General features: G+C 36.8%; 1 protein-coding gene across 7 annotated transcripts in view; it reads left to right on the forward strand.

Annotated features, from left to right (window-relative positions):
* Positions 1–26,951, forward strand: part of NFIA (nuclear factor I A) — a 358,991-nt gene that overhangs the window by 302,376 nt on the left and 29,664 nt on the right. For 5 of the 7 annotated variants that reach the window (XM_023536201.1, XM_023536200.1, XM_011369530.2 and 2 more), the window contains 2 exons: positions 2,225–2,390; positions 18,964–19,055. In XM_023536201.1, coding sequence (XP_023391969.1) covers positions 2,225–2,390; positions 18,964–19,055 — 258 coding nt within the window. The remainder of the gene's footprint in view (positions 1–2,224; positions 2,391–18,963; positions 19,056–26,951) is intronic. The other 2 variants (XM_011369529.2, XM_011369531.2) reach the window with 1 other exon arrangement.

The following is a 26,951-nucleotide window of genomic DNA, read 5'->3' on the forward strand; positions in this document are numbered from 1 at the left end:
GAGACCTTATGACCATGTGACATTGTGCTCTAATGTTGTGCTGACTGATTGCAGGCAAATGTCATATTTATTCTAGATTGTGGGAAAGTTAACTTACTCTAAGAGAGATTGGCCAGGGTTTTAAAGCAGTGTTTGTGTTATGTTCGCAACTGTCAAGTTTATGGATATAAATCATCTCAAGGGTGAACTATATAACCTTCTAAGGTCTGTGGGCTAATAATTCCACCTCATGCATACTAACCCTAGGGCTCACACAGTTAACAAAATAGAAAAAACAAATAATTTTAAATAATGATTGGGGGTGGTAGGGAGAGGTAAGGGGATGAAGGGGCACAGATGTTTCAGATCAACTAAGTTGATATTTTTTTAAAAAATACAGTCTTCTAACACTTTAGATCAAGTTGACCAGTACTTGAACTCAAGATGCTAGAAGTACAGTTTATTATGGTTTGTTATTTCTGCAAGTAGTTATCTTTCCCACTTATCTTTGTGTAAAGCTAAACAGTATTCAGTAGTTTCAAATGAATGTTTTCATTTTTTTCTCAAATAAACAAAACAATCACAATTTGAAATAATATTTCAAATGTAAAAGTGATTTTTAAAAATCACAAATTTTATGTCAAATATAGAACTAAATGTTTACAATGGATAGCTGTATCCCAAGGCAAATAATAATAATAATGAGTAGTAAATAATGACCAGCGTAAAGCCAAATGTGATTTTTCTTTTTCTCCTAATAACTGCACATGAGCCACAGATGAGCTATAATTATTATTGCCTAATTTAAAATATTATATATATCACATTGCCCTATCACTGATTTTCTTCCCTTGCAGAAATACCTGATTCTGCATATCTGAGACAGAACAGGCAGCTTTGACTAATGTCTGATGATGTGTTAGCAGATACATTTCTGTCTAGACAACAAATCAATATGGTGCCTTTTTCTTTTTGCTTGTGTATTCATTTGCTTGGCTTATTCTAAAGAATTCACTTATGGACTTTTAGCCCACTCAGAAATAACACACAGGCAAGTTTGTTGGCAAGAAAGCACCGCATCCTGATTGTCAGATGAGATAGTCTTTGAGGAACAATACTAAATATATAAGTGAATGTTGATAAGGAAGTGAGACTGCTTTTGCAGAATTATTAAGCTGAAATTTAAAAGCCTGGGACAACAGCATCTCCTTCAACTGAATTTTGATTCAGGACTATAGTCTAAATACGAACTGTTATTGTTGGTTGACTAGTGTCATCCGAAGTCTGGAGTCAGAAAAGCCACTTGGGAAACCATGAAAAAGCTGAGCGACCACCAGTATCAAGCATCTGACTTTTAAATTTCTAATTTTTTTTTTTTAATCTTGACATCATCCTATATAACTGTCAAATGCCCAGTTTTGCATTTTGATCAAAATTTTATAGAGTTGAAGGCAGGTCTCTTCATGGGACCATTCTGAAAATTTTGAAAATAAAATGAATTTTATTGCTTTCTTCAGAGGGATACTTTCGTTTGTTAAGAGCTGTTATTTGGTTGTTCTAACATCAGGCAGCCAAATAAGTATGACTCTTATGGCATATGCTTATATAATTTAAATCAAAATTAGAAGTGATATTTTTTTCTTAACAGAATTTTGACAGCTGAATTCTAAAGTTTCTGTGCCTGATGTTATACAATATGTGTAAGAAATTTTTTATGTTCGCAACATATTTATTAAATGTTATATAATATCAACTTTGAAGCATGAAAATAAAATATGTTTTATCTCAAATGCATAATTAGGAAACTTTATTATATCTATATAAATAGACATGATGGAATAGACAAATAGACATTGATTGCAGAATAGTTCTGCAATCAATCTATAAAACACGTGTATATTAAATAAATATTTAATAATCATGAGAATGATGACAAAGGTAGTCAATACAGAATCGAAACATTCCAATCAAAAGTTGGCAGGTCATTTTGCAGAGCCAGATGCAAAGAAGGTCAGCGTAATTCAAAAGATAAGTTTAGGATGCATCGAGCATGTGCGCCTGAGACTGTACTTTTGCTTTAAGAACAACTCAATAATTCTTCATCTGTATGCTCTCATGGAAGAATTCAAGCAGCTAGAATACTTAGTAATTTACGTAAAAGGTGCCTAAGGAATCTTTTGTTTAATGGGTCATGTCTGTTTCTTCTTTTTCTTGTGTGTGTTTTGTTTTGTTCCCACCCATGCAGCCCAATGGGAGTAGCCAAGGCAAAGTGCACAACCCATTCCTTCCCACCCCAATGCTGCCACCGCCACCACCACCACCGATGGCTAGGCCTGTGCCTCTGCCAGTGCCAGACACAAAGCCTCCAACCACTTCAACAGAAGGAGGGGCAGCCTCCCCCACCTCACCAAGTAAGTATGGCTGAGACAAGGCGCCGGTCACTGATAAAGCTCTACGCACTTGAATCCACACCCATGCTTGGTACCTCACTGCATAGGCTTTAGCGATAGGCACAGATCCCCAACAATGACTGTAACATGAGTTTGCCAAGACAAGACAAGACAAGATCAAAGGAAACATCACCCTAGGGTTCTACCAACTATACTAGATGTGGAAACGATGGGGTGTTTGGGTAGAAAAAAAGGTATAACTACATGCCCAGGACTGAAAACAAGTTCATGAACTATTATTACATTTTGCATGTTATCTGAGTGGCTTTGAATGCTGCCCTCATGATCATCAAACAGCATCTACATGTATGAATTTCTGTTAGCAAAACGTTCTTCATACTTCTGTAGAGCCCCACCTTCCAGTAATTTACAGTCCAAGAGAAATGTACTTGATGAGCATAAAGGTTATACACCTACATCAAATAGAAAAAATAATAGATCAAAGTAAATAGATCAAAGTACACTGAGCATTCACCAAGAGTCTGGTAAAGTGATCTGATGAGTTAGTAGCCATGGAAGTTTCACGGCTAGGCTTGGTAGCGAGAGGAGATAAAAGATAGAGTTGGATGGAAAGAAAAGAGAACACTTGGCTCTTCTCTGAATAGCCTGAGAATGTGTGATCAGACAACACAGGATTTCAAAACCTTTTTGGATGATAGGAAGCATTACTTGATGAATTAGAGGGAGAACAGTTCTTTAGATATTTTCTGATATTTTAGAGACGACAAGGGGATAGAAATAGCCCAAACACACAAAGTTGGCTTTTATTAATACCTGGAACAAGGACAAAAAGAGTGATGCCTAGAGACAGAGTTTCCAGGTGATGGATGGACTACCTAACCTTGACAAAGGGTGGATGAGCACCATCCTAAAGCTTTACAGAGGGATCAGAGTGTAGGAAAGGGTATGTACTGTGACAGTGACCCTAATGAGAGGAGGTCTTCAAAGGAGGTGAGGTTAGATGTAAGAAATCTATTGAGGACAAGATTAGAGTAGACCAGGAAAGAAATGTTAAGATTAAGAACTTGAGCAACAGTTAGAGAAGTTGAGTGGAGAGAAACTCAAGGAGGGGTGTTTTGTAGACATAAGCTCTGGAATTGGACAACCACTTAGATGAGTATAGTGAAGTTTCTTTACTTTCAATGTTGGAGACATAGTGGCATTGGATGCAGGAAGTAAAGGATCAGAGAAGAAAAATGAGCCTCTGTTGACACCGTGTTCGTTGCATTTATTTCTGGGGATGCTAAATCCAAAATGTCTAGAGTCCTTCATGGACATGTGTCTGAGGCTGAGCTTTGGGTTGTCTAGTATTTAATCATTTTGATAACACATGCAGAAGTGAGTGGCATTGTGCATGGATTCTGGCTTTATAGCAAAAAAATTGAGGGTCCAAGGACAATTTTGGGGAGACTGACTTCTCTTGGTAAGAAATGGTTCAACTCTTTCCAACAAAGGAGAAAACCCTGAGTGTCCAGTGACATAGGAAGTAAACTAGGCTTGGTCTACAGTTCTTGGAAGCTCAGCTTAGAAAAGAAGCTTCTGAGAAGCAGAGGCTCATAGATGTGTCCTGCTTATTGTCCTGCTTATCTTCAAACAAGTCAGAAAAATATGCTTATTGTCCCCTGTACATTCCTCTGTGTACCACTTTTCTGTTTGTCTACTCCTTATCTGTACAGGGTAATGACACAGTCCTATAAAAGCCTTGTAGTAATATTCTACCCTATCTATGTAAACGTGTCATCACTTCCACTCTCAATTCAACGTTTTATGCATTCATTGCATATTTTCTAGTAATGGGGATGGGACTTTTCTGAAACACTGCAGAAGAGTGGAAATACCATGTGCAGCTATTGAAGTCCAAAGGATAGGGACTCAAATCGCCACCTTTCAAATTATTAGTTTCTCCTGGAATCACAGTTTTCTTATCTATAAAATGTGGGTAATAATACCTACCTAGCAGAGTTGTATGAAATCAGCTATGATAAGCGCCACCATGAAATAAATTGGAACATTTTATTATCCACCAAAACTTTTACCTAGTGGAAGGTTGGAGGCTTGGGTAATGATGAAATATGTCTGTAGGACATGCAGAAGCTGCCCAACACCTACATCAAGTCAATGCCTTTGGGTCCTTACTTCTGGGCTCCATTCCATGGATTAAGTCAACTGCCTTGTATAGAAAGATACCTCTCATCCTCTCGTGCCCAGCCTCAAACATTCTTTCAACATTATGGGAAGAAGTGTGGAGGAGGTCTTGGCAGATCCAACTCATATGGTTACATATTTATTAGAGCAGCATTTAAAGGTTTTGAGGAAAAGGAGAATATCAAGAGAGAGGGGCCAAAAAGTTTAACATAGGTAATTTGATACTTACTTTTTGAATCATGGGGTTCTAGAAACATAGACAAAACAAAGTGTTCTGCTGATGGCATAGAAGGTTTTATCATCATAAATTTTCGCCCTTAGCTTCTGGGCATTTGTAAGATTTGCTGAGTTCATAGCAGTATGTTATTTCACCTTACCATTTTCTCCTTTATTAAAAATACAATGATAGTCTGGGAAACCTGTCATTTATAGCATAGGAGAAGCCTCTCAAATTAAAAATCTCAAAGCCCACTGGACCATATTGAGAAGATTTTTAAGGACCCCTACAAAGTATCCTCTTCTATGCCCTAATTTCTGAACCAATTGATAGGTAAAAATGCATGAAAAAATCAGATGGAAGACCAGACTATAACCTCTGCCATTAGCGAATTTAGTTTATGATTCTGGGCAAATGTGTTTCCTAATGCCGAAACCCCAAATTACACAGGCAGATCTTCCTAGTCACTGGCAGTACTGGACCACCACAGGCCTCCCTACATGGGGTCTGCCCTCCTCTGATGTCATGGAGGTCCAGATGTCTGTGTGTCTCCCTAAGAGAAAGAGCTAAGGAAGAGATGGGATGAGTCACATCCAGTTTCTACCTCTAATCTCTACACTAAGTGAGGGAATGGAGAAGGGCCACGAGTGTATGGAAGGCAATAAATAACAGGAGTGGAGCAGCCCCTACCTCCTCTCTTAACAATCATCTTTGATGACTACTTTCCTTCATCTATGTATTTAGCCTCCATTTATTGAACACTTGTCACGTGCCAAGGACTATGTTAACTGCTCGGGATACAGAGTTGGTTAATGCTGCTCTAAAGAAATGTGGGATTTATTGAAGGAGACAGCTGGTAAATGGGTCGTTCGCATGGAAACACCGGGACAAGGGCATGCATGGGTGCTACAAGAGGTCTTGGGAGGGAGTTTGGTCCAGGCGCAGGGCTTCAGGTAAAGATTTCTTTTGGAGGGGGTGGCTACTAAGCCGTTTAGTAGGGATAACATTATGGTATTTTAAGTCTGAAAGAGGAGTAGAACTTGTCTTCAGAAAACAACTTGTGGGTTGGGAGTATGTCTAAAATTGGATTATCACTGGATAAAAAATTAGGGCAAAAATATCGTTTCATAAATTATGTACTTTCTTAGAAATTAAAACCACAGGATGGTTGGATCCTGTTTATCAGTTTATTAGAGCTCAACTTTAGCAAGAAGAAACATCATGACAGGGTATTAAGTACACATGTTCAACATCTCACCAGTATGTTCGAAACTCATTTTCATGTAAAAAGAGTTTAAAAATAAAAGTAGGAAATCATGCCTAGGATCTGCTATATTACCAGCTTTTCTGGGCCTTGGCTCCCTTATCTGTTAATGGGCACGACACTAACTGCCTTACCCGCTCTCCTAGGCAGACTGTCAGGATGAACTAGGGTGACAGATATACTGTGCTGTAGACGGTTAAAAGTCCAAGGCACCATTTTAATATCCTCTTATAATGAAATACAAATGGATGCCAGCCTTAAGCAGGGTATGTATTTTTAAACTAATCAGTTGCCTCTGGCACCAGTACTCAACTTTGCAGCTGTGGCCAGAAAGACAGGGGTAAGGCATATTTGGGGAAAATTTTGCCTGTGAAATAAATACATTTTAATGGGGAAAAAATCCTTATCAGTACCCTGAAAAAACAGGAGTAAAGGTGGAGTTAACAGTTCTGCCGTCTCTCAAGGAGAGCATTTGTATTGTTGATTTGTTTGGAGAAAGGTTGAGGTACTGTGCCAGATCTCTTTAGGATACCATGACAAGTAGAAGGAACAATCTGAGTAATTCACAATGGATGTGTTCTGTTCTCGCTGATTAACCATCTTTGTGTGTTTAGATACCCAATGAGAGAATATCACTTCTTTCATTTATTCAATTGATAGTTAATTGGCCATCAACTATGTGCCAAGCAGTGTTCTAGGTGCTAAAATTCAGCAAGAAACGAAAGAGATAAAAATTCCTGATCTCATGGAGCTTTTATTTTAGAGAGGGAAGAAAGACTATAAACAAAATAGTAAGTATAATAGGTAGGAATGATATAAGAGGATGATATGTATGTGCTACATAGGAAAATAAAACAGAGTGGTCTGGAGTAGTGGGGGTGGGATACAACTATAAGTAGGGTGGTCAGAAAAAAACCTGTCTGAGAAGGAGAAATTTGAACAAAGACCTGACAGAAATGAAAGGGTGAGCCAGTAGGTGATCCAGATAGAAGGAACAGCCAGTACAGCCTGGCATGTTTGAGGAACAGCCCAGGGGCTGGTGAGGTATGAAACAATGAGCTAGTGAAAGGAGGGGGAGGTGAGGTCAGAGAGGTAAAGTGGATGAGTTTGGGAGCTTAGAGGGCAGACGGTGTAGGTTCTTACAGGCATTGTAAGGACTTTGGCATTTGCTCTGAGTGAGATGGAGAGCAGAGGAGTGATATTACCTAGGTTTTAACAGAAATACCTTGAAGGCTTTGTTGAAAATAAATTGCAGGGAGCAAGAATTGAAGCAGGGAGACCAGGTAAGAGGCCCTTGTTGTTTTAATCAGTAAATATAAATAGTGTCTTTTACATGCCAGCCACTATCCTAGGCACAAGGGATGCAAAAGTGAACAAAACAGATAATCCTCTTCCCTTGGGAGCTTATGTTCATGAGGGAGGGGACAAACAATAATTATAAGTAAATGAGTAATTAGGGACCAGGAAGTACAAGGAGAAATCTAACACAGAAGGAGGAGGCGGCACCCTGTTGCAAGAATCCAGGCAAGAGTTGCTAATGACCTGCACCAATGTGAGGGCAGTAGAGGTGGTGAGAAATATTTGAAAGATAAAGCTTATAGGATTTACTGACACATTACATGTGGCTTGGGGGGGTGCAGGGGAACCTAGAGAAATCAGTAACGACTCCTAGGTTTTTGACCTGAGCAACTGGAAGGATGGAGTTACTGTGAAGTGAGATGAGAAAACTTCAGGAAGAGCAGTTCTGGGTGAGGGGTTGGGATCTGAAATTTGGTTTGACCATGTTTGAGATTCCTATTAGGTATCTTGCTAGTGAGACTAATTATAATAACATCCTGCCTGTTGCAGTTCTTTACAGTTTACTGAGTTTTTCCACATGTATCATCTCATTAATTGGGAAGGGACTCCTTTTCAAACATGTCATACAATGAATGGATATTCCTAAGAGTCCTGAGGACAATAACTCAAGAATAGGAGAAATCTCTCATTAAGTTTGGCTCTGTGTGTGCTATGATCATTCATAATGTACTGTTCTTTTTCTTAATTGTATTGTAAGGTCCAATTTTTACGTAATAGTTTGGCACCAATATTACACCTTAAAAATGGACTTTTCCAGAAAAAAAATTGAAGATTGGTGTCATAGCCTAGAATTTCTTTTTAAAATTAATTAGGAACACAAAAACTCAATTTAAAAATACATAAAAGGATCATAAACATTTTTGTCCATGTCTTCTTAGCCATGAACTTTTGATTTTTTAAAACTAGAATTTTATTAAATAGAAACATGTCATAACAAGTTTCCTTTTTAATTTATTTTTATAGCTGATGAATCTTGTACATATTTTTTATATGAACAAATATGAACCTGATAGGTTATAATCGAGAATAAAACAATAATCTATGACGAAGATGGAAATTTTCTAGTGTAATAATTAACATATATGATCAACGCTTTCTGGTTAGCAAAGCTCATTACATATATACATTCTCTTGTTCTGGCTTCCTAGGACTCCTGTGAGGTCAAGATTTTATAGACAAGGGAACTGAGATTAGAAAGTAAAGGTTACTTTCCTAGGATTTTACTTCCTTGTAGCTTGGTAGGGACTCAAACATAGACCTTCCTATGCTCTTTCTACTACCTCATACTGTAACTAAATCAATTACAAAGAAAACTGACACTATTTCTGGGAGCTACAGCTGCCTGTTTATGTCTGAAATTAATAAAAACAACAGTAAAGTTTTGAGCTTTTACTAATATGTCAGGGACTTTAAAAATGTTTTTGTATGTATTATCTTGTTTTAATCCCCACAATAGTCCTATGAAGTAAATACTTTAAAACACAAATATACTAATTGAGAAAGACAAGACAGAGAGAGACAACTTTCTCAAGGTCACTGAGCCAGGTAGAGCAGCATCATGATTCACACCCAACCACCTTTAAAACCTGTAGCTCATACACTTGGCCATAGCATCCTATGAGTTTCTTTGCTTTAGCTCAAAGCTTCTATATGTTAGCAGTGGAAACTCTATGGAAGAAATAGAGAGGAAGATGTTAGTGGTCATTTATCCTCTAGTATGAATTGGTTTCTGTTGCCGAGAGTAACTCATTATCAGGGAAAAGAAATGAGCAGAAAAATTGGAGGGAGATCAAACAATAATAGCAAAAGGGTGAAAAATAGGAGCTATTGATAAAGGCAGATTTCCTTTATTCTCCAGGGCTCTCCAGAGTTTGAATTGTTAGACTGTAGATTGGTTCAGCCTCTTCAGAGGACAATTTAGCTTTCCATATATATAAATTTAAATGTAAGCTGTGCATATAATTGAACATGTAAGCAAAGACATACCTCAAGCATTCATTGCAACATGTGTTATAATAAAAGAGTGGTAATACCTAACAATTCACTAATATGATATACATTTAGGAACCTTTTAGAAAATAAAGAGACAGGTCTACATTAATTCATGGAGTGATCTTTGAGTTATACTAAGTCAGCAAAAGAGAATGCTAAGAAGTGTGTGTAGAATACTACCATTGAGTGGGGGATGTTTATACACACTTCATTGTGCGTTGAAGGACAGAAACTGGTTTGCTGAGGGATACCTCTTTGGTACCTTATCCAATGAGAATGAGAGACATTATTGAATTGTAAACCCCTTTTTAGAGCAAATATAATGATCTCTTTATTTTAAAAAATATTTGTCCAGTGATCTTCTTTATACCTCAATCAGTCCAGTGACCAAAACTCACACAGGGCAGAGCGGGGAGGGCGGAATTCATAAAAATCCCATAAAATCCTTGGCAATTTTTTTATACATCTAGCTTTTAACTATACTAATCTGAACTTAGGGTGTGATAGCAAAAATGGGTGCTCTTTCTGGTAAAGTATAATAAATATTCTTTTTCCCTCACAGATAGCATAGACTTTAGAAAAGGTTAGCATGTTCATTCTCAGTAGCCATTTGCTCAGAAGTTCTGCTTTTGTAACACATTGAATACAGATACACATGTACTATATCTTAAATCATTTTTCATAAATGCTTTTTTTGCAGAGTATTTCTACTTTTTTAATTTTTAGTGTTTTTAATGTTTAATGTTTACATTTTTAATGTTTAAATTTGCACAGGAAAAAGAAAAATGTTTATTGAAAATCAGGCCCTTCGATAGCTGTTTTCATATGCATTACCTTAGTTGCATTTGATTGTTGTTATAAATCTGCAGAATTGGAATTTTTATCCCTCTTTTAAAAAAGAGGAAACTTAAGGCCTAACCAGGATTCAAACCCAGGTCTGTTGGACTCCAAAGCCCAGTGCTTTCTACGCTATCAGGAAACATACTGTGTTTCAAGATATAATATCATACATCTTTCCTCTGAAAATCTTGATACTCCATAAAGAACTTTTATGTGTATTCCAAGAGTAACAACTCCTGGGTACATTGAATTAGATGGAAAACAGAGGAATAAGAGCAAGAAAAAGAGTTAGAGATGAACATTGTAAAGAAGGAGTGACAAAAGAGAACAGATAATGGATGATCACGTTCATTAGGGCATCATAAACCATTTAAGTGTTGTTTTTGCCTCAGTTTTTTGCTTTTTCAGATGACAGAAATGACAAATGAGTTTTAAGATTTTCTTTGTAAAGGTAGTATATGGCAGGGTAGGAAACTTGAAAAATATAGAAAAGTATAAAAAAGAACATTATATTCTCATATAATCAACTACTAACAACATTTTGGTCTGGTTTCCTTCCATTTTTTTAGTGCATGTTTATGTGTGTATTTGTATATGTATATACACACATATGTATAAGATGATGGTGACCTACTGAATATAATATTTGTATGCTATTTTTTAAAATTTTTTTAAATTTATTTTCCCATTACTGTTGACAGTCGTATGCTATTTTCTTAATTAGTATTTTACTTCTTGTTTCATAAAAAAGTTAAGAAATGTGATTTTTAAATTCTTTTTACTTATGCCCCTACTGTAGGACATTAACTCTTGTCCCAAACTATAAAATATGTTCCATTATATCATGGAATACATATTTCTGTCCTTAACTTGAATAATTTCACCAGGATAGATTTCTAGAATTGAGACTACTAGTACAAGCAGTCTGAGTATTCCTCTTCATAAATATTTACAAAATTGCTTTTCAGAAAACCATTTACATCATTACAAATCATTTATGTGTCTGATCATAACATTAACTCTTGAGAGGTTTGAATATGACTTTTTTTAATTGTTGGGAGATAGATATCTTGGTATAATACCCTTAATCAGATTTTAGACTCAGTAGTCCCTGACTGGGTGATTTGGGCATTTTCTTCAGTTGTTTTCATATGAAGTACAGTGGAATTCTGGAGATTCCCCATCTTGTTAGCGGAGCCTCTTCTTAGGAATCACTCTCTACATTGCTCCTATGGAGAGAGTAGCCCGTTAGACATTCACAGAGAAATGAATCCTTAGTTAAAAGGCTAGGAGTATTGGAGTAAATAATATTTATTATACTGGACTTTTTATATACAAAGGCTCAGAGAGATTAACTGGCTTGCCAACATTACATTTCTAGTAAGAGACTGAATGGATTCAATCCAAAATTTTCTGGTTCTATAATTCATTTTCTATTGACTACATTGCATTATTGCAAAAATAAAAGTATTATTTGAGGTTTTCGGGTTCAGTTTGTGTTTTACTTAAGACCAAAAATTACTAGAAAGTATTTAAAAATCATTCACAGAATCATACTTCAGAAATAACCATTTTTTGTGCATATTTTCCAGTCATCTTCTGTGCATACTTTAAACATACTTAGTCATGATAGATATGTGTGTGCATATGTGTATGTACGTATATACATATATACATTTGGTAATCTGATTTTATTCATTTCATTCCATAAACATGTGATGTCATTATTATTTTAAAATGTTTTTAATGGCTGTAAAATATTAAAACATATGGATGAAGCATTAACTTATAACTTGGTTCTAATTTGTTGTTCTTATAAGTAATGCGGTAATGAACATCTTGGAGCATAAATTTTTTCTGTACTTTTAAGTATTTGTTGAGGATAAATTCCCAAAAGTAGGTTTCCAGAGTCACATTGCCTTTTGAGAGGCTGCAGAAGCTTTTCAAGAGGGAGTGATCCAATATATTGATCTAAGTTTCTTTTTATAGTAAACTCCAGCTGAAACTAGGGTTTATTTTCGGTGGCTATTTAATATAACTTTCACCTGTGCCTACCCATATACATTGTTGCTTCTAATCAATAAATATGTTCTATCAATTGAACAACACACAGCATACACAGAAAAATAAATGACAGTTACAGAATTTGGATTAGCCATCAGAAATATATTAAATGAACTGAAAGAAGGCTGTATTCTTATTCTTTAAAAATATTATGAAAAAGAACATTGTAGGCAGTTTAAAAATCCTGAATACAGGAAACACTCATTGTTAAGTGCCTCTTTATCACACAGATTTTGGTAACATAATGTCAAAGTGCCACCAGTTTACAGGTTGCTCTGATCCTCTCTCTGTGTGCACACATGAATTGTTTTATAATGTCCTTTTTTGCATGTTTTACCCCAAATAATAATATAGCTTGAACCCCTACCTCCTTATGAGGATGCCTAATATAAGTAGAAATAACAGCAGAGCAAGGCCATCTGGCTAAATTGATTCTTTTCATGATTTTTGTAAACTATTGACACATTAGACATGTCATGTAAATTGTTACCATACATGTTAAGTAATGCTAATATATTAAAGTTAGAGTTCATTAACTTTTCTGGAAGAAAGCTTGCGGATATGTTGTTCTATAATAATTTACTAGCGATAAGTAGGCTTTAATTTCATGCCCTGAGGGCTGTGTCTTTTTTTGTTGGTAACTTGTTTGTAGAGACAAAAGATTTGCAGAGATAATAGAATGAGGTAACTGACTGCACAGATGTGATCAAAATAATGGAAATTCAGTGTGGTTATCTTCTAGATTTTAAACATCTGGATGAAAACTATAATATCCATTTAATCATGTGGGGATTTCTAAATCTCTGAATACGAGATCATGTGTAAGCAAAGGCTATCTGTGTTTCCTTGGTTGTATGATGATTTTAATAATGCTGACTCAGGCCCTGTACCCTTGTCAATACCAATAGATTTCTTTGAAGAAAAAGCACTCCAATATCTTCCAGTGTCTCTTTTGTGACCTTGCAAGAAATAGTGCTGTTCAAGTTTCTAAATGAGTTCAGTTGTAGTGGGTTTCATTTAGAGATTAGCCGATCTATTTTCTAATAGTTTCTGCATTTTTTTTTTAGAAATAGAAGTTTCCTCACACAACTTTTTTTTTTTTTTTTAAATAACATGTGATAGTGCCATTAAAGAAAGATTCTGGAAACTATTTCCATTAGGCATTTAGTCATCTCATTGTTTCAGATTGCAACCAAATGCTTTCTTATGCACTTTTCCCTCACTGTCAAGTGTCACTAGTAAACAATAAAATTGCAATTTGAATGCACAGGGATCTGTTCAAGTCTGCATTCCTAAACTTGTTTTGATTACGTCTGTCCAATAACTAGCACATTCCTGGGCAGGTAGTGGAATCACAGTAAGTCTATTTGAATGAGATTGCATTTTTGACTAGTTATTTTTAGAGGAAAATTCCCCCACATGTGAATATGTCTAAATTTCTGAAAACAAGAGAACATGTGAAGTACATATTGATATTTGAGATATGAAGGAAAATGTTTGGAGTGTTTAGGATGTCTAGTTGTCTTTAGGGTGTTTGGAATGAAAATTTAGTGTCTTTGTTTTATAAATTATTTCTTCCTCTTAAAAGAAAAGTAAATTCAATAGACTATTTCCCCTCCATTTTCAAACATCTGGGTCTCTTATCCTTAATATTTTATCTTCCCTTATTGTATGGCAAAATGTAGTTTGCAATGTCTCCTCTTTTCTCTTTTCCCTCCACAACTGATGCCTCCAATTCCTACCTCTGTTACTTTGCTGTGCTGTTTCCTCTGTGACCCATAATCCATCTGAACCTGTCAACCAACACATCTTTTACAGCCTGTCTCAAAAGCCATCTCCACCTCCTTTCTAAAGCTTTTTCTGTTCTCTTGCCAGGTGTCACTTTTCTGTCCTTTAACACCCCACAGATTTTATGTATATGACTTTTAGGCACTCATATTTTAATTTTCTGTATTCATCTCTCTCATTAGACTCTAACATTTTGAGGAAAGCAGTGCGTCTTGCTTAACTTTGCATCTCCCATAATGCTCGGTAGAGAGCCTGGCACAGGTCAAGAGTTCCCGAGAGAGAGAGAGAATATAAATATAGCAAAATATCTCTCTTTGATGCACTCTAGAGGTTAAACTTGGAGGAGTTTAAGGGAATGGAGAAAGGGGTGTTCACTCCTTTCATATACTTAGAGTCTCTGATGAAAGAGTATACAAATCTCTCATCAAACTTCATGTCAGTTTGTAGGGGACTTCATGGCTCTTGTGTCTTGAAGTAAATTCGGAACCTCAGAGTTCACCAGGTCTCTTAAATTTTCTTTTCTGCCAAGGTGCCTGTGTCATTTCCACCCTAGCTGCTGTGTAGGAGCTGGCCGTTTCTCCACTCAGGCAGTTCGGCCCCAGCTGAACTGGTCACTCAGCCTCCTTGTGGGCACTCTGTGGACATTAGAGGGTGCTTGATCTACAAGGCAGCTCTGCTTTTATAGTCACACTCCAGACAGAAATCTATCTAAATTTTCTCCCTTTTCTGCCTTTCAGTTATTACATATATTTCTGTGGTTGTTCAATTTGAACTAGACTTTGAATCGGTCTGCTTACTTTCAAAAAAGTGATGCAGACTCACATTTTCTACTTTGTCAGATTTAAGTGACTTCATTGATGTGGTTTTTATCTTAGAAAAACACCAAATGACTTTTGTACAAATATTTAACTTATTTTTCTTTATATCTTTTTCTTTAGTCATTTTCTTCCCCAAACAGGAAAACTCAAAGCATCTTTATTCAAAACAATCTGACCACCTTCTTAACACTGTGGTCAGTTATGGTTGTTTGGTGAAGGCCATTGCAGACTCACAACTGATTTATCTGGAAATATGATTCTTTTATCCAGATTCATCCCTTATTCCTTCTCATTTATAAAAGGAAAAACAAAACCAAACCTGACACCCCAGGAACAACAGAAGTTGAGATGCTGTTTGGTTTGCAAGCAGTTAGTTACATCCACTTCTGAAGACATAGAGGTTAATTCTCCCAGGGAACACCTGCATGATTGTTAAAAGCAATGTTAATGGGCGATCTCTGCCACTCTTTCTGCCCACCCGACAGTCCCCCTAGAGATAGATTCCAGCACCCTCAGGGACCCTGTATAACTATTGCTTATAAAGAAAGAACTGTTCTTGAACCATTCCCCCAACTGCTTATACTGATCAAGACTTGTACTGCCTAAGTGAAGGATTGTAGAATTAGCAGTGCATATGGTAAGTGGGTAACAGAGGAATGGAGTTTTCTGAATACGGGAAAAATTCTGGTTTGGAATTTTGATACTTATCATTGTGGGTAAGACCAAACTAACACTCTGGGATAATGTGAAGAAATACATTAGAAAGAGGGAAAATATGATCAGATTAGTACAAATAAAAGCTGTTGGAATCTTCTTACGGTAATGTTCTTCCATAATGTTAAAAAAAAAAAGGTCCATGGTGATATTGCTCATGTACATAAAATGGCTGCTAAAAAAAAAAAAGAAAAGAAAAGAAAGCAAACACTTTGTTTCAGAAGCAGCCAAATAATCAATAATTAGATTTCTAATAGTCATGTTTGCCATGAGGACTTTTATAATGAGATTATATAAGCAAATTGATTTCCCTGTTGCCTTTATCAGAAAATCATTAAATATCCCTGAATTTTTCCTCCAGAATCCTGAGAAACACCTAAAATAATCTTCTCAGAAAATTACTTTCTGGATTTCACGATTTCCTGAAGCTCTTCCTGTAAAATTTGATTATTGCTGTTGTAAATAAGGCAAGAATTATAATTAAGAAAGATATGAATGTGATATAATAGAATAATAAACAGAGTTGTATATAATTAATTACCACATTGCCCCTTTTATTTGATTTTATATTCATATCGAAAGCTCTTAACTGTGCATGTATAACTGATTCACTATGGTATATGTGGTTGTTTTAATAAAAAGTTTCAATTGAGGTATTCATTCAATAGTATAACTCCCTTATTCCACTGTTTCTTTGGGGAAATCAAATTCAACTTATGTCATATCATTTCTGGAACTACATCCTGTATAGATGAACACTCTGCCTATTGTAGCTACAATAATAGAAGATGAGTCAGAACTTTTCTTCCTTCCCTTGTTTTTCCTGTGTCCTTGATTTTTCTAGAAACTAGCTTTCTATAGAATAAATTTCCCTGGGCACCATTTGTTCTTTTCTATAACTTGGGTACTCAGAACTTCACAGATTCTTGTAGTTGTAATATCCTTTTTTTTTTTTTAAATGCAAACACACTACCACCTCTCTCACCATTGCTTTCTTTTTTAAAAACCGGAACAAATTTTGGAGCAGTTTTAGTAGCCTATGAGAATATTAAAGGCTTTCTGAGATATTTTGAAACCAAGACTGCAAAGCTTGTCTTGTGCTTGAAGAAGGGAAAATATCCAATTGTTAGCCTCATGGTAATTTTGAGTGGCAAAATTATTTGTATGCTAAGTCTTTCAAATGGCAACATTTAAGTCAGACAAAAATAGAGAATGGGATGTAATACAAACCTTTCCAGATTTAGTAAACTTATTATGGTCAATGGAGAACTATCGTCATGGGGGAAAAAAAGTTTAGAAAAGAAAAAAAAAAAAAAAAGCCATGCATCCTGGGATCAATCAGCATGTTTGTTTCTGACATCACCACTATGGTAAAAGTGTCATAGGAAATTCTGCTTATATGCAGTGAGCAGTGCAGGCTTGTGCACACAGTTCTACTAAGACCATCAAACCAAGGACTCACATTTCAGCATCTGTCATCGACCACTTAGTACCTTAGCATTTCTTGACACCCTTTGTTCCTTTTTAACCTACCTACCTGTTCATGTGTGAAAGAACACTTTTTTTTCCACTAACCACTAACAGGCTTAATAGGTTATTTCATCTACTAGCTTCCTCCTTATCTCCCCGACATCTTCTTTGTGCCCTAGAAGCAGGTAAATTCACTACCAGGTAATTATAGTCCATCATTTTCAATATAAAACTTCCATTGAGACTTATTAAAGTGTAGCAAGCATATTAAAGCAATAGACTGAATGAAGCAATTAATAAAGAGTATTTTACTGATCTTGTAAAAAGTTAATTTTCCTTCATACCATTGAGTGAGAGGCAAACACAGAATGGCTAAATACAAAAATATTTCTCAAATCTGTTTAAGTTAGTCTGACATAGGATGGGCCAGGGAAGAAATCAGTAGATTCACACTGCTAGATAGTACAACACATCATACATTTAGATGGTTTCATATAAAGCTTTTACTGGACAAATCCTTCTAAAACAAATACTACAACAAAATTTTTCTTATTAATAGACGTCAGAGGACCCTCATCTCATGTTCATCCTCTGTTCAGTGCTGGTTTAACACAGCCACACCACATGACTGTCACAGATCTGAGTAGGTGACATAGCTCTTCCCAAAGATGACCAACAGGACTTGGGCTAGATTAGTGGAAATTTTATCCCGAGATGTGTTTAATCAGGGAAACAAGAAGTCTGAGCAGTTTTCGGTAAAATAGAAAATTAAAGTAAACGAAGCAAATGATGTCAATAAGGAAAAACAAATCTGGGAAAGGAATTTGGTATTATTCCTTCAATTATCTGTGTTTTTAAAATTGCAAATTCTTTGCACCTTTGAGATGATGTGTGTCTAGAGTTAATCCAAAATCTGAGGCATTTACAAGTAATGTGAAGAAATTTGAAATTAAGCAATAGCTTATCTAAAAATTCTAGTACAAAGAAAAGGTGAATAAACCCCTGGAGTTTGTGGTAAAGAAGTGAATTGTAGGACACCAAGAAACAAAATGTACATTTAGATTTATGAGCAGCTGAATTTTTTTCTCAGTAAAATAAAGCTCTTAAATATAAATATAAAAACAACAAAATATCTATGTACTGTGAAAATGATAGTATACTGAAGTATGGTATCTGAGATTGCAGTGTGGTATGTTGGTTTATATGGGGTCTTGAAGTTTGTGCCTGAATGGAAGGGTTCTAGGATGGGAAGACTACAAATGTTAATGTTTTAAGCCCATTTTGAGCATCATAAAGATTCTAGACACTCTCCTGAGACTGTAAAGACAGCTCGTCCTAAATGGGTTTCCACGTCCTTCCCGGAGAACCCTTTAATTCCTTCTGTTAAGACTCCTCTTCGATATTTAGCTATAGAGTCATAGAACTGTTTCAAGAAATTTTGGAGTGTAATAGTGTGAAAAGCAAGGTTGTAAAATGATCTGCTTTCCTCCCCTTTCTACCTAATTTCTTTCCCTCTGCGCTCTACAAACTTGGATATCTCTTTCTGACCCAAGAGCTCATGTTTAACTCAAAAAGTATACTTTGCAAATGTCCTGCATGTTCTAATTTGTATGATGAAAAGAGAAAAGAGCTCAGCTGAGCACCAGTTTGACATCATTTTATTCCAACAGTCTTTGGAAGTGGATACCCCTTCCCTTTTTGACTGTCTAAATGCCCTTGCTAGCCAGATCCCTTTGCTAGCTACAGTGTTTGCACATTTCCTTGTTAATCAGCTGCGTAGGCTCGGAGACCGTGTGTTTTGGTGTTGTTTGTGTGTGCAATCTCGTGCTGCTTCCTGAACGCATGTGTCCCTTCCCTTCACAGCCTACTCGACACCCAGCACCTCCCCCGCAAATCGATTCGTCAGTGTTGGACCACGGGATCCAAGCTTTGTAAATATCCCTCAACAGACACAGGTGGGCCGCTCTCATCTTTTCCGTATGTAGTGCAGCTTGTTTTATTCATCAGGTGCATTGTAACTTGTCTTTCGGCACAACAGGCTGCATTTCCCAGCCCCTGTTCGGTTTCCTTTCCTCCCGACCCCACCCGCCCCTGGCCCTTCAGCCACATTTCCGTGTGTTCTCAGAAATCGTGGAAAACGTTGCCTGCAATTTTTGCTTCTGGTATTGAGGGGGTAGAAGAGGAGGGCTTCTGGACCAGAACTGCTTTTGCTATAGCAAGAAAGTTTCCCGAAGTGCTCGATGGTGTGTGTCTCCTCTTCTAGGAATCCTTGTCTCTCTACATGCAAGGAGACAGAAGTAGGCCCCTACTGAAACTGGAATGTCAGCTCTGGCTGCCAGCGACATCAGAGTGCATGCTGGGAATGGGAGAACCAGCCACTCTTCTGTATTCATTACAAGATCCCCAGGAACCTGGCAAACTTTCTAAAAGAAAGGAAAAGAAAGAGTTTATGAGCCACATTAAGTTGCTGGGGTTGGTGCAGAAATAGGAGGTGTTTATTACTGGCTATGCTGGTACTGGGGAGCAAGGTGCAGTGGGGTGGGAGGGGATGGCTGTAAATATAATGTCATATTTTGAGGTAGGTGATTGAGAAAAGAGTATGCTAGAACATCTAGAGCTTGGTTTTCAGTAGATAGTTGTGCTTTGTGCTAGTATAGATGAAGGAGTAAAAATCTCTTTTAAAAGTTTTGAAATGGCTGCTGTTTATTGGGAAACAATAAAAGACTTTTGTAGTTCAAAGGTAATAATGATTGTAGAGATATTTAGAGGTTTGTGAAATAGAATTAGATTCAAGTTTGGAAAGAAACTCCTCTCTGATTTCCTAATTAGAATGTGACCATATATTATCATAATTGACATAAAGATAATATTTTCTCTGTGAGATTCTCAGCACGGTGGTTGAAAAAAATTCTCCAAGATATTTTGTGCATATTCTTGGGTGTGTAATCTCCAGATGCCAGATTTATAACTACTCATCTTTGTTTGTAAGACTATGACCAGGTGCTTTTGAACAGGCTAGATTTGCCTTCCTGGGTCCGTTGGTTCTCTCTGTAAAGGGTTTTAGTTTATTGCTGTGTTGACAGCATGGGTTAAACTGCATTGCATCTGAAGCCTTCCTTACACTGGAGCAGGGTCACAGAAAGTACAGCCTCAGAGGAGGCAGCTGGGAGGAGAGGGGGAGCAAAAAGGGGAGGGAGAAGGTTAACTCTTAAATTTCCCACTTCTACTCTTTCTTCTGAAACAGGCCTTTACATGGCATCTGGGATTAACATCTCCTATTCAGTACCTCCCATAAAATTGTTAAAGTTTATTGCTTATTTTCCCATACCTTCAAATACTTAACTGGTGAATTTGAAGTTGAATAATTACCTCGAATGCGTTAAAATAAAAGAACATTTCATTTGGTACTTTGGGCTCACTTGTTCAAGTTTGATGGGAGAGGAGAACTAGAGACACTGGCTCTAATATTGGATAGATTTCTTTTCTCAAAGCCCTAGTGTGTTCAGGTTATTTCATCAAAAACCTCAAAAACACAGTTTGGAAATGCCCTGTTTGTATTTTATATAGTATTTTTTTTTATATAAGCTGTGATTCACAGCACAGAAATTGTACCCTGTGTTCCATTCGATATGTTTCTCTATAATCAAAACGTGTTATAGTCCAATATGACTTTATTTCACAAATGCCTTATTTAACCCATAAACTGAGTCTTCATGATGTTGACCACAAAAATTCAATTCTTAAAAATCCAGATTTTCCACGCATCTGGATGAATGATGTCATGTAGACCCAATATTGGCATCTGGAACTGAATTTTTTGGTTTCTGTTAAATAGTTGGCATTATAGGGACAACAGCTAAATGTTTTTTTTTTTTTTTTATCACTGTGACACCTGCCACGTTTGGCTTGAAGAAAGCCATTCCTGAATTGTCTTGTGAGAAACTGTAATAATGAAGTTGTTGTATTTTCCTATATGTCCCTGGGTAAAAATCATGTGTTCTTAATATTTTAATTTTTAGGTGTATATATTAACTCTTAAAAAAAAAAAAAGAACCACTTTCTGGAACCATTTAAAATGTTAGACATATCTAGATATAGTAACACTTAAAACATTAGACATATATAGATAATATATAATAAAAATAATAATAAAAATAAAAAGCTCCTTTTTGAGAAGACATTAGTTCAGAAAAGGAATTTTTTACTGGAATTTTTAAAGATATAATTTGAACAGTGGCCTACCGATTAATAATTTGCTAGGCAAGCTTGAATTTTTGTATATTGGAACTTTTGATAAGGCATGACATTTGTATTAATTGAATTACAGACAAAGTTTTCTCGGAAAACGAAATTTTGCTTTATACCTTTAGAGAAGTAAAAATTCAAAGGTCAGCCAAGCAAATACCTGAGCTTTATAAATGCAAAAGAGATATCTTGCACATAAATTCATAAACAAATATAAAATAAAATGGCCTCCCTTTCTTCCAAAGATGAGTCCCCAATGGAAATCTCTTCGAATGTCTGAAGCATCAACCTACAGCAGGTGGATTAGATATGATCTTTGTTTTTCTAGCAAATAGAACTTGAACTAACACATAGACGTTTTAAGTAGGCAGCTTTGAGTTCATCATAAGATCCTCCTTTTTTAAAAAAAGAAAAAGTTCTTTGATTATATATACACTCTATTTATTGAGCATTTTTTATGTACTAAGTACTGTAGGTAGATTATCCAACTAACCCTTACGGCCATCCAACAGGATAGATATAATTATTTCTACTCTATAGATGTGGAAACTGAGACCTAAAGAGATTATTAATGTTCCCAAGACCATCCAGTGGTGAGGAGTGGAGCAAGAATTGGTACCCAGTTCTGTCTAAATTTAAGGCCTACGCTCTCTAACTACTGTACTGTACTGCCTCATGAACTCATGAGCAACTTGCCCTGCAGATATTTAGGGTGATACAATACCAGCAACTCTCAGAAATATTCTCTGATTTTAAATCTGAGATTGTATTAAAATCTAATCATTAGTATATACCTAAAATAATTAAAAGCAAGGTCTCAAAGATATTTGTACACCCATGTTCTTAGCATTATTCACAATAGCCAAAAGGTAGAAGCAAACCAAGTGTCTATTGACAGATAAATGAAAAAAATGTTGTGGGTACATTTCATTGTGTATCTACCATTATAGTATGGTATAATACATATTATTCAGCCTTAAAAAGGAGGGAAATTTTGCAACATGCTACAACACGGATGAACCTTGAAGACATTATACTAAGTGAAGGAAGTCAGTCACAAAAGGACAAATACTGTATGGTTCCACTTATGTGAGATACCTAGAATCGTCAAGTTCATGGAAACAGAAAGTAAAACGGTGGTTGCCAGTTGGCTGGGTGGAGGGCAGAAGGGAGAGCTATTGTTTAATGGCACAGAGTTTCAGTTTCTCAAGATGAAGGTTCTGAAGATGGACGATGGGTGCACGACATTGTGAATGTACTGAATACCACGAAACTGTACACTGAAAAATGGTTAAGATGGTAAATTTTTAAAATGTAATCATTAGATAAACTCTAACAGCCCTTTCGCCTCTTAGGAGTCTAAAATTCTGCAAAACAGCCAAGAAAGCGGACTGTTTATCAACAAAATCTACTGAAATTGTGTGCTGACCCCTCTGAAAGCACTAATTCTCATGCCCGGCACATAGTGGGTAGTCAGCATTTATTGGTTGAATCTAAATGATTCATAAGGAAGTTTAAAAATAATGACTTTTCCTTATTACGGTCATGATACATGTTAATTGTGGAAAATACAGATGAGAAAAATAATAAAAATCACTTGTAGTCCTACTGGTAACATTTCTATATAAATCCATCCAGACTGTTTCTATGCATACAAATATATTGCAAAAATGAGATCATATTATATACACTGTTTGGTAACCTGCTGTTTCTTCCCCTTAACAATATATTATGGCCTTCTTTCCATGTAAATTGGAAAAATTGAATATTGGCTTTTATTGCACCTATTCATCATCTGTAATGATTGGTAGGGAAAGATAACATGGATAATTGAAAGCCATTTTTCCTCCTCCTTTCCTTCCAGGCTATTTTTTTTCTCCAGAGAATTCCTCCCTTCACTGAAACAGAATTGCCTTCTCTTTAGCCTTGCCTTGAGCTAGTTTTCTTTCAAAATGCCTTTCAATTGCATTGTATATCTCACCCCAGCGTTTGGCGATGTTTGAACATTCCTGCCAAGTTATCTGTCCCATTCTTCTGCCTCACTTGTCTGCTACCTCGGCTACTATCATTATTTGTCTCTCATTTTCCTCCTCCTTCTTCATTTTGTAACTCATCATTAATATGGGGGACAGCCACCTCCCTACAGCCTTGAGAACACCCATCTATTCTGAGAAGCCATGGCCACTCATCCCACCCCAAATCTCATTTTTCAGTATTGTCCCATGTCACTTGATATTAACACATAAAAAAGCCTCTGGGGCATAGAGTATTTACTTCACTTTGGACACTGTTAACGTCCCCTGCATACCCACTGAATGATATAAATATAATAGAGAACATGCCATCATCATCTCAGCAGAAAGCCAATGGCCATTTCAGTTGCATCTCATAATTTAATCTGATCCCTGAAAACGAGAGCCATTAAGAGGAGGCATTTATTTAGAGAAAAAAACGTTAATATTTCATCATCACGTAATAAATAGAAATACCAATTCCCACACAGAAGGACTGAGCAAAGAAGTCATTTTGATTCAGGTTCTGGTTTAATCAGAATGCTCAAATAAAATGCTTAACCTGCAAAACTTCAATGAGGACTAATTCTTTAAAATGAAAAATGAGTGCAAACAATATTAAAAACAGGCATTTCTTCCCTGCCACCTAAATCTATCACTGTTCTGCATCAACAGAATTGTGGTATCTGAAATGCTATTTAAAACCAAATTACCATTTGGGTTATTAGAAGAATCGCTTGGCATGGCATGGGCCTGATTTGTTGACAAAAAGGCACAGGTGCTGTAACCTTTGCTTAATAAATCATTTAGCTGCCTGACTTACAAGCAGTGTGACTGCCTTTGCCTCATGAAATTTACAAATTTATGCACAAGCCACATACTTTACTGTGTGGAGAAACCAGCTGATCTGGAGAGGTCCCTGCTCTCATTTGTGGGCATGGCACCCATTTCCTGCCTTTGCTGGGAGTGTGTAAGGAACATGGGGAGGTGGAGAATATTGAGAGCATTTTGATATGTTGCCATTCTTTGGGTCATACTACAAAAGCTCTGCCTGAGAAATCAAAACTTAGGCAATCTGCAAAACTCTTCATAAATTCCTTTCTTCACTCACTCATTATCTCTTACTATATTCTCAAAAGCAACATAATGCAGAGAATAACAGTTCTCAAGTTGTTCCAAGGTAGTGGAAGAAACATATAAAGAAACAATAGTAATGACTATGATAACAATATTAATAATGCAGCGTGATACCACTTACCATAAGGATTTGCCTGAGAGGCTTCAAGAGTTGGGTAGAACTTTCCAAAGAGTGTGGAAGGGCAAAAAAAAAGGCTAGTTTCTCTGTCCTTGTATAACTTTGGTCTGGTCTGATATGATTCTGGTTCATACACATTTTACTTTTTTTATATACTTTTAATTTTTGCCCATTTTATCCATGAGTTGATAGAATAAGACTTTAGCCCATCCTAAGAAGAGAGACATGTTGAGTTCTGCCTTTTCTGGACAAAGCAGTTGATTGGAATCCTTTCCTGCTGCTGGCGTATCAGCCAGTAGCCCCCACATAACCTCATTTCCAAGAAACACCCCCTCCTTGTGTAATATCCTCACCCCAGGGCACTAAGCTCACTTGAGATTGCACTTCATTCACTTCACTGAAGCCCTTCCCGGCCTCCTCCCTACCCTGACCCAAGCCGCCAGCCTGTAGGAGGTTAGGTACCTCGCAGAAGTTCAAGGAGCACCTGGAGAGTTTGCAAGGGCCAGAAACTCAAGATTTCTTTAAAGGGGGGGAAAAAAAAAGGATAAAGGTTCCTCCCTCTTCTAGATAAAATAGGACTTAAGCATTTTAGTTACAAGCCCACACAGCTGAAAATTCCCAAGATTAGAGAATGGTAGATAAAATTCCATTTACTCCTGTCCTGACTTTGCAAAGAGTTAATTGGTCAAATCGCTTCTCTATGTTAAACCCCCACGTGTGCCAGGTTCTATGACTCAGAACTCTCTCAGGCTGGTGCTCAGACTTACAGATGAGGAAACTGAAGTTTCAGAGGAGGCTACCCCTAGTAAATGAGGTAACCAGGATCTGAACCATCCTGTCTCCAAAACGTCTCTTTCCCAAACACTATCTGCATCTTTAATTATTTAGAGTAAAAGGTTACTGACCATTTTCTCTTTAAGATGGCCTGTGATTGACTCATTCTCTTACATCAAGGAATCAGAAGCCTAGAAATTGGGTCCCATGGGATAGGACTGATGCTGCACTTCGTTCTTCTGAAGACATGCCCCAGTTTCCTATTAGTTTATGTATCTGTAAAATCAAGACTGAGTTCATTCTCTCATCCTGCCTGGGAAAAAGACCTTTAACTAATGATATTGGTCTGCATCTGTGAGAACAGCTAGCCTCTGACCAGGGACCAAATAGCAGAGCAGTGAGATTGTGGGCTTTCTTTTCAGATCTTGGTTGGAGATTTATTCCATCACATAGAAATACTGTTTCTTTTTTTGTTATTCTCTCTCTCTCTCTCTCTCTCTCTCTCTCTCTCTCTCTCTCTCTCTCTCCCTCTCTCTTTTGTAATTCAACTTTTCTAGTCTGGTTTATTAACTGTAAAATGGTGATAAATATATACATATATATAGGTTGTTTTGAGTCTCAGATTCTGTTAGTATAAAGAAAGTAAATGGTTGACACCTATTAAACACTTAACAAGTGATAGCTTTTATTGTCTGATTGATAACTAAACTTATATTTAAACAGTAGTTTTCTGGATTACAAAGTATTTTCTCATTTGATCTTGAGAACAACCCTTTGAAGTAGGCAGAGCCATTATTATTGTTTTTCCCCGTTATACAGATTTTAAAAAATGAGATTTAAAGAAGGAATCGACTTCCCCAGAACCACATGGCCAGGGGTCGGTAAAGCCAAGACACAAACCCACCTCCGATTCCAGAGCCCACACTACCTTCAGTGCACCCCATCTGGGAAGGACTTGGGTGAGCCTTTCAGCATGTTCTTATGCTCTGCTATGTGGATACGGGCAGAACCTACTTGCCAAATGCTGGATCTAAAACAATTATCCAGCACATTAGGACAACCCTCCCCGCAAGGTTATAACCCCATGGATTCTTCCATCTAGCATCTGCCCTAAAGGTACCCCAAAAGCCTGATTAAATTGGGTACATCTGTTCTTCCTTGCACACCATTTCTCCCCTTAAGCTAAATTGTGCCTCAAGGAAGAAGAGACTTGCCAAGGGGAAACAATATCTCTGAGGGTGGTAAGGACTGGCAGCAAGTGAATGTACCCCCCACCCCCTCCGGAATCTGAAGGGAAAGGCAGCGCCTGGTCATTTTTTCTCTTATGTTCTCAGCTCCAGTCATAGGTGTTGAATAGTAAGCAACGCCTTGCTGAGATGAGTTACTCATGCAGTCTGCTTCCACTCCCTCCATACTACTGTGGGCGGCAGTGAATCCTCTCAGCTTCCCATTTCTTACACCAACCTGTAATTTCTGGACACATTCTCTTCACATATACTTGGCAGCTGACTCACTGACAGGCTATGAGACACTCTTAAAATAAATTTTTCAATAAACAGACCTTT

The sequence above is a fragment of the Pteropus vampyrus genome, unplaced genomic scaffold (genome assembly GCF_000151845.1).
Source record: "Pteropus vampyrus isolate Shadow unplaced genomic scaffold, Pvam_2.0 Scaffold151, whole genome shotgun sequence".
NCBI classification, from domain to species: domain Eukaryota; kingdom Metazoa; phylum Chordata; class Mammalia; order Chiroptera; family Pteropodidae; genus Pteropus; species Pteropus vampyrus.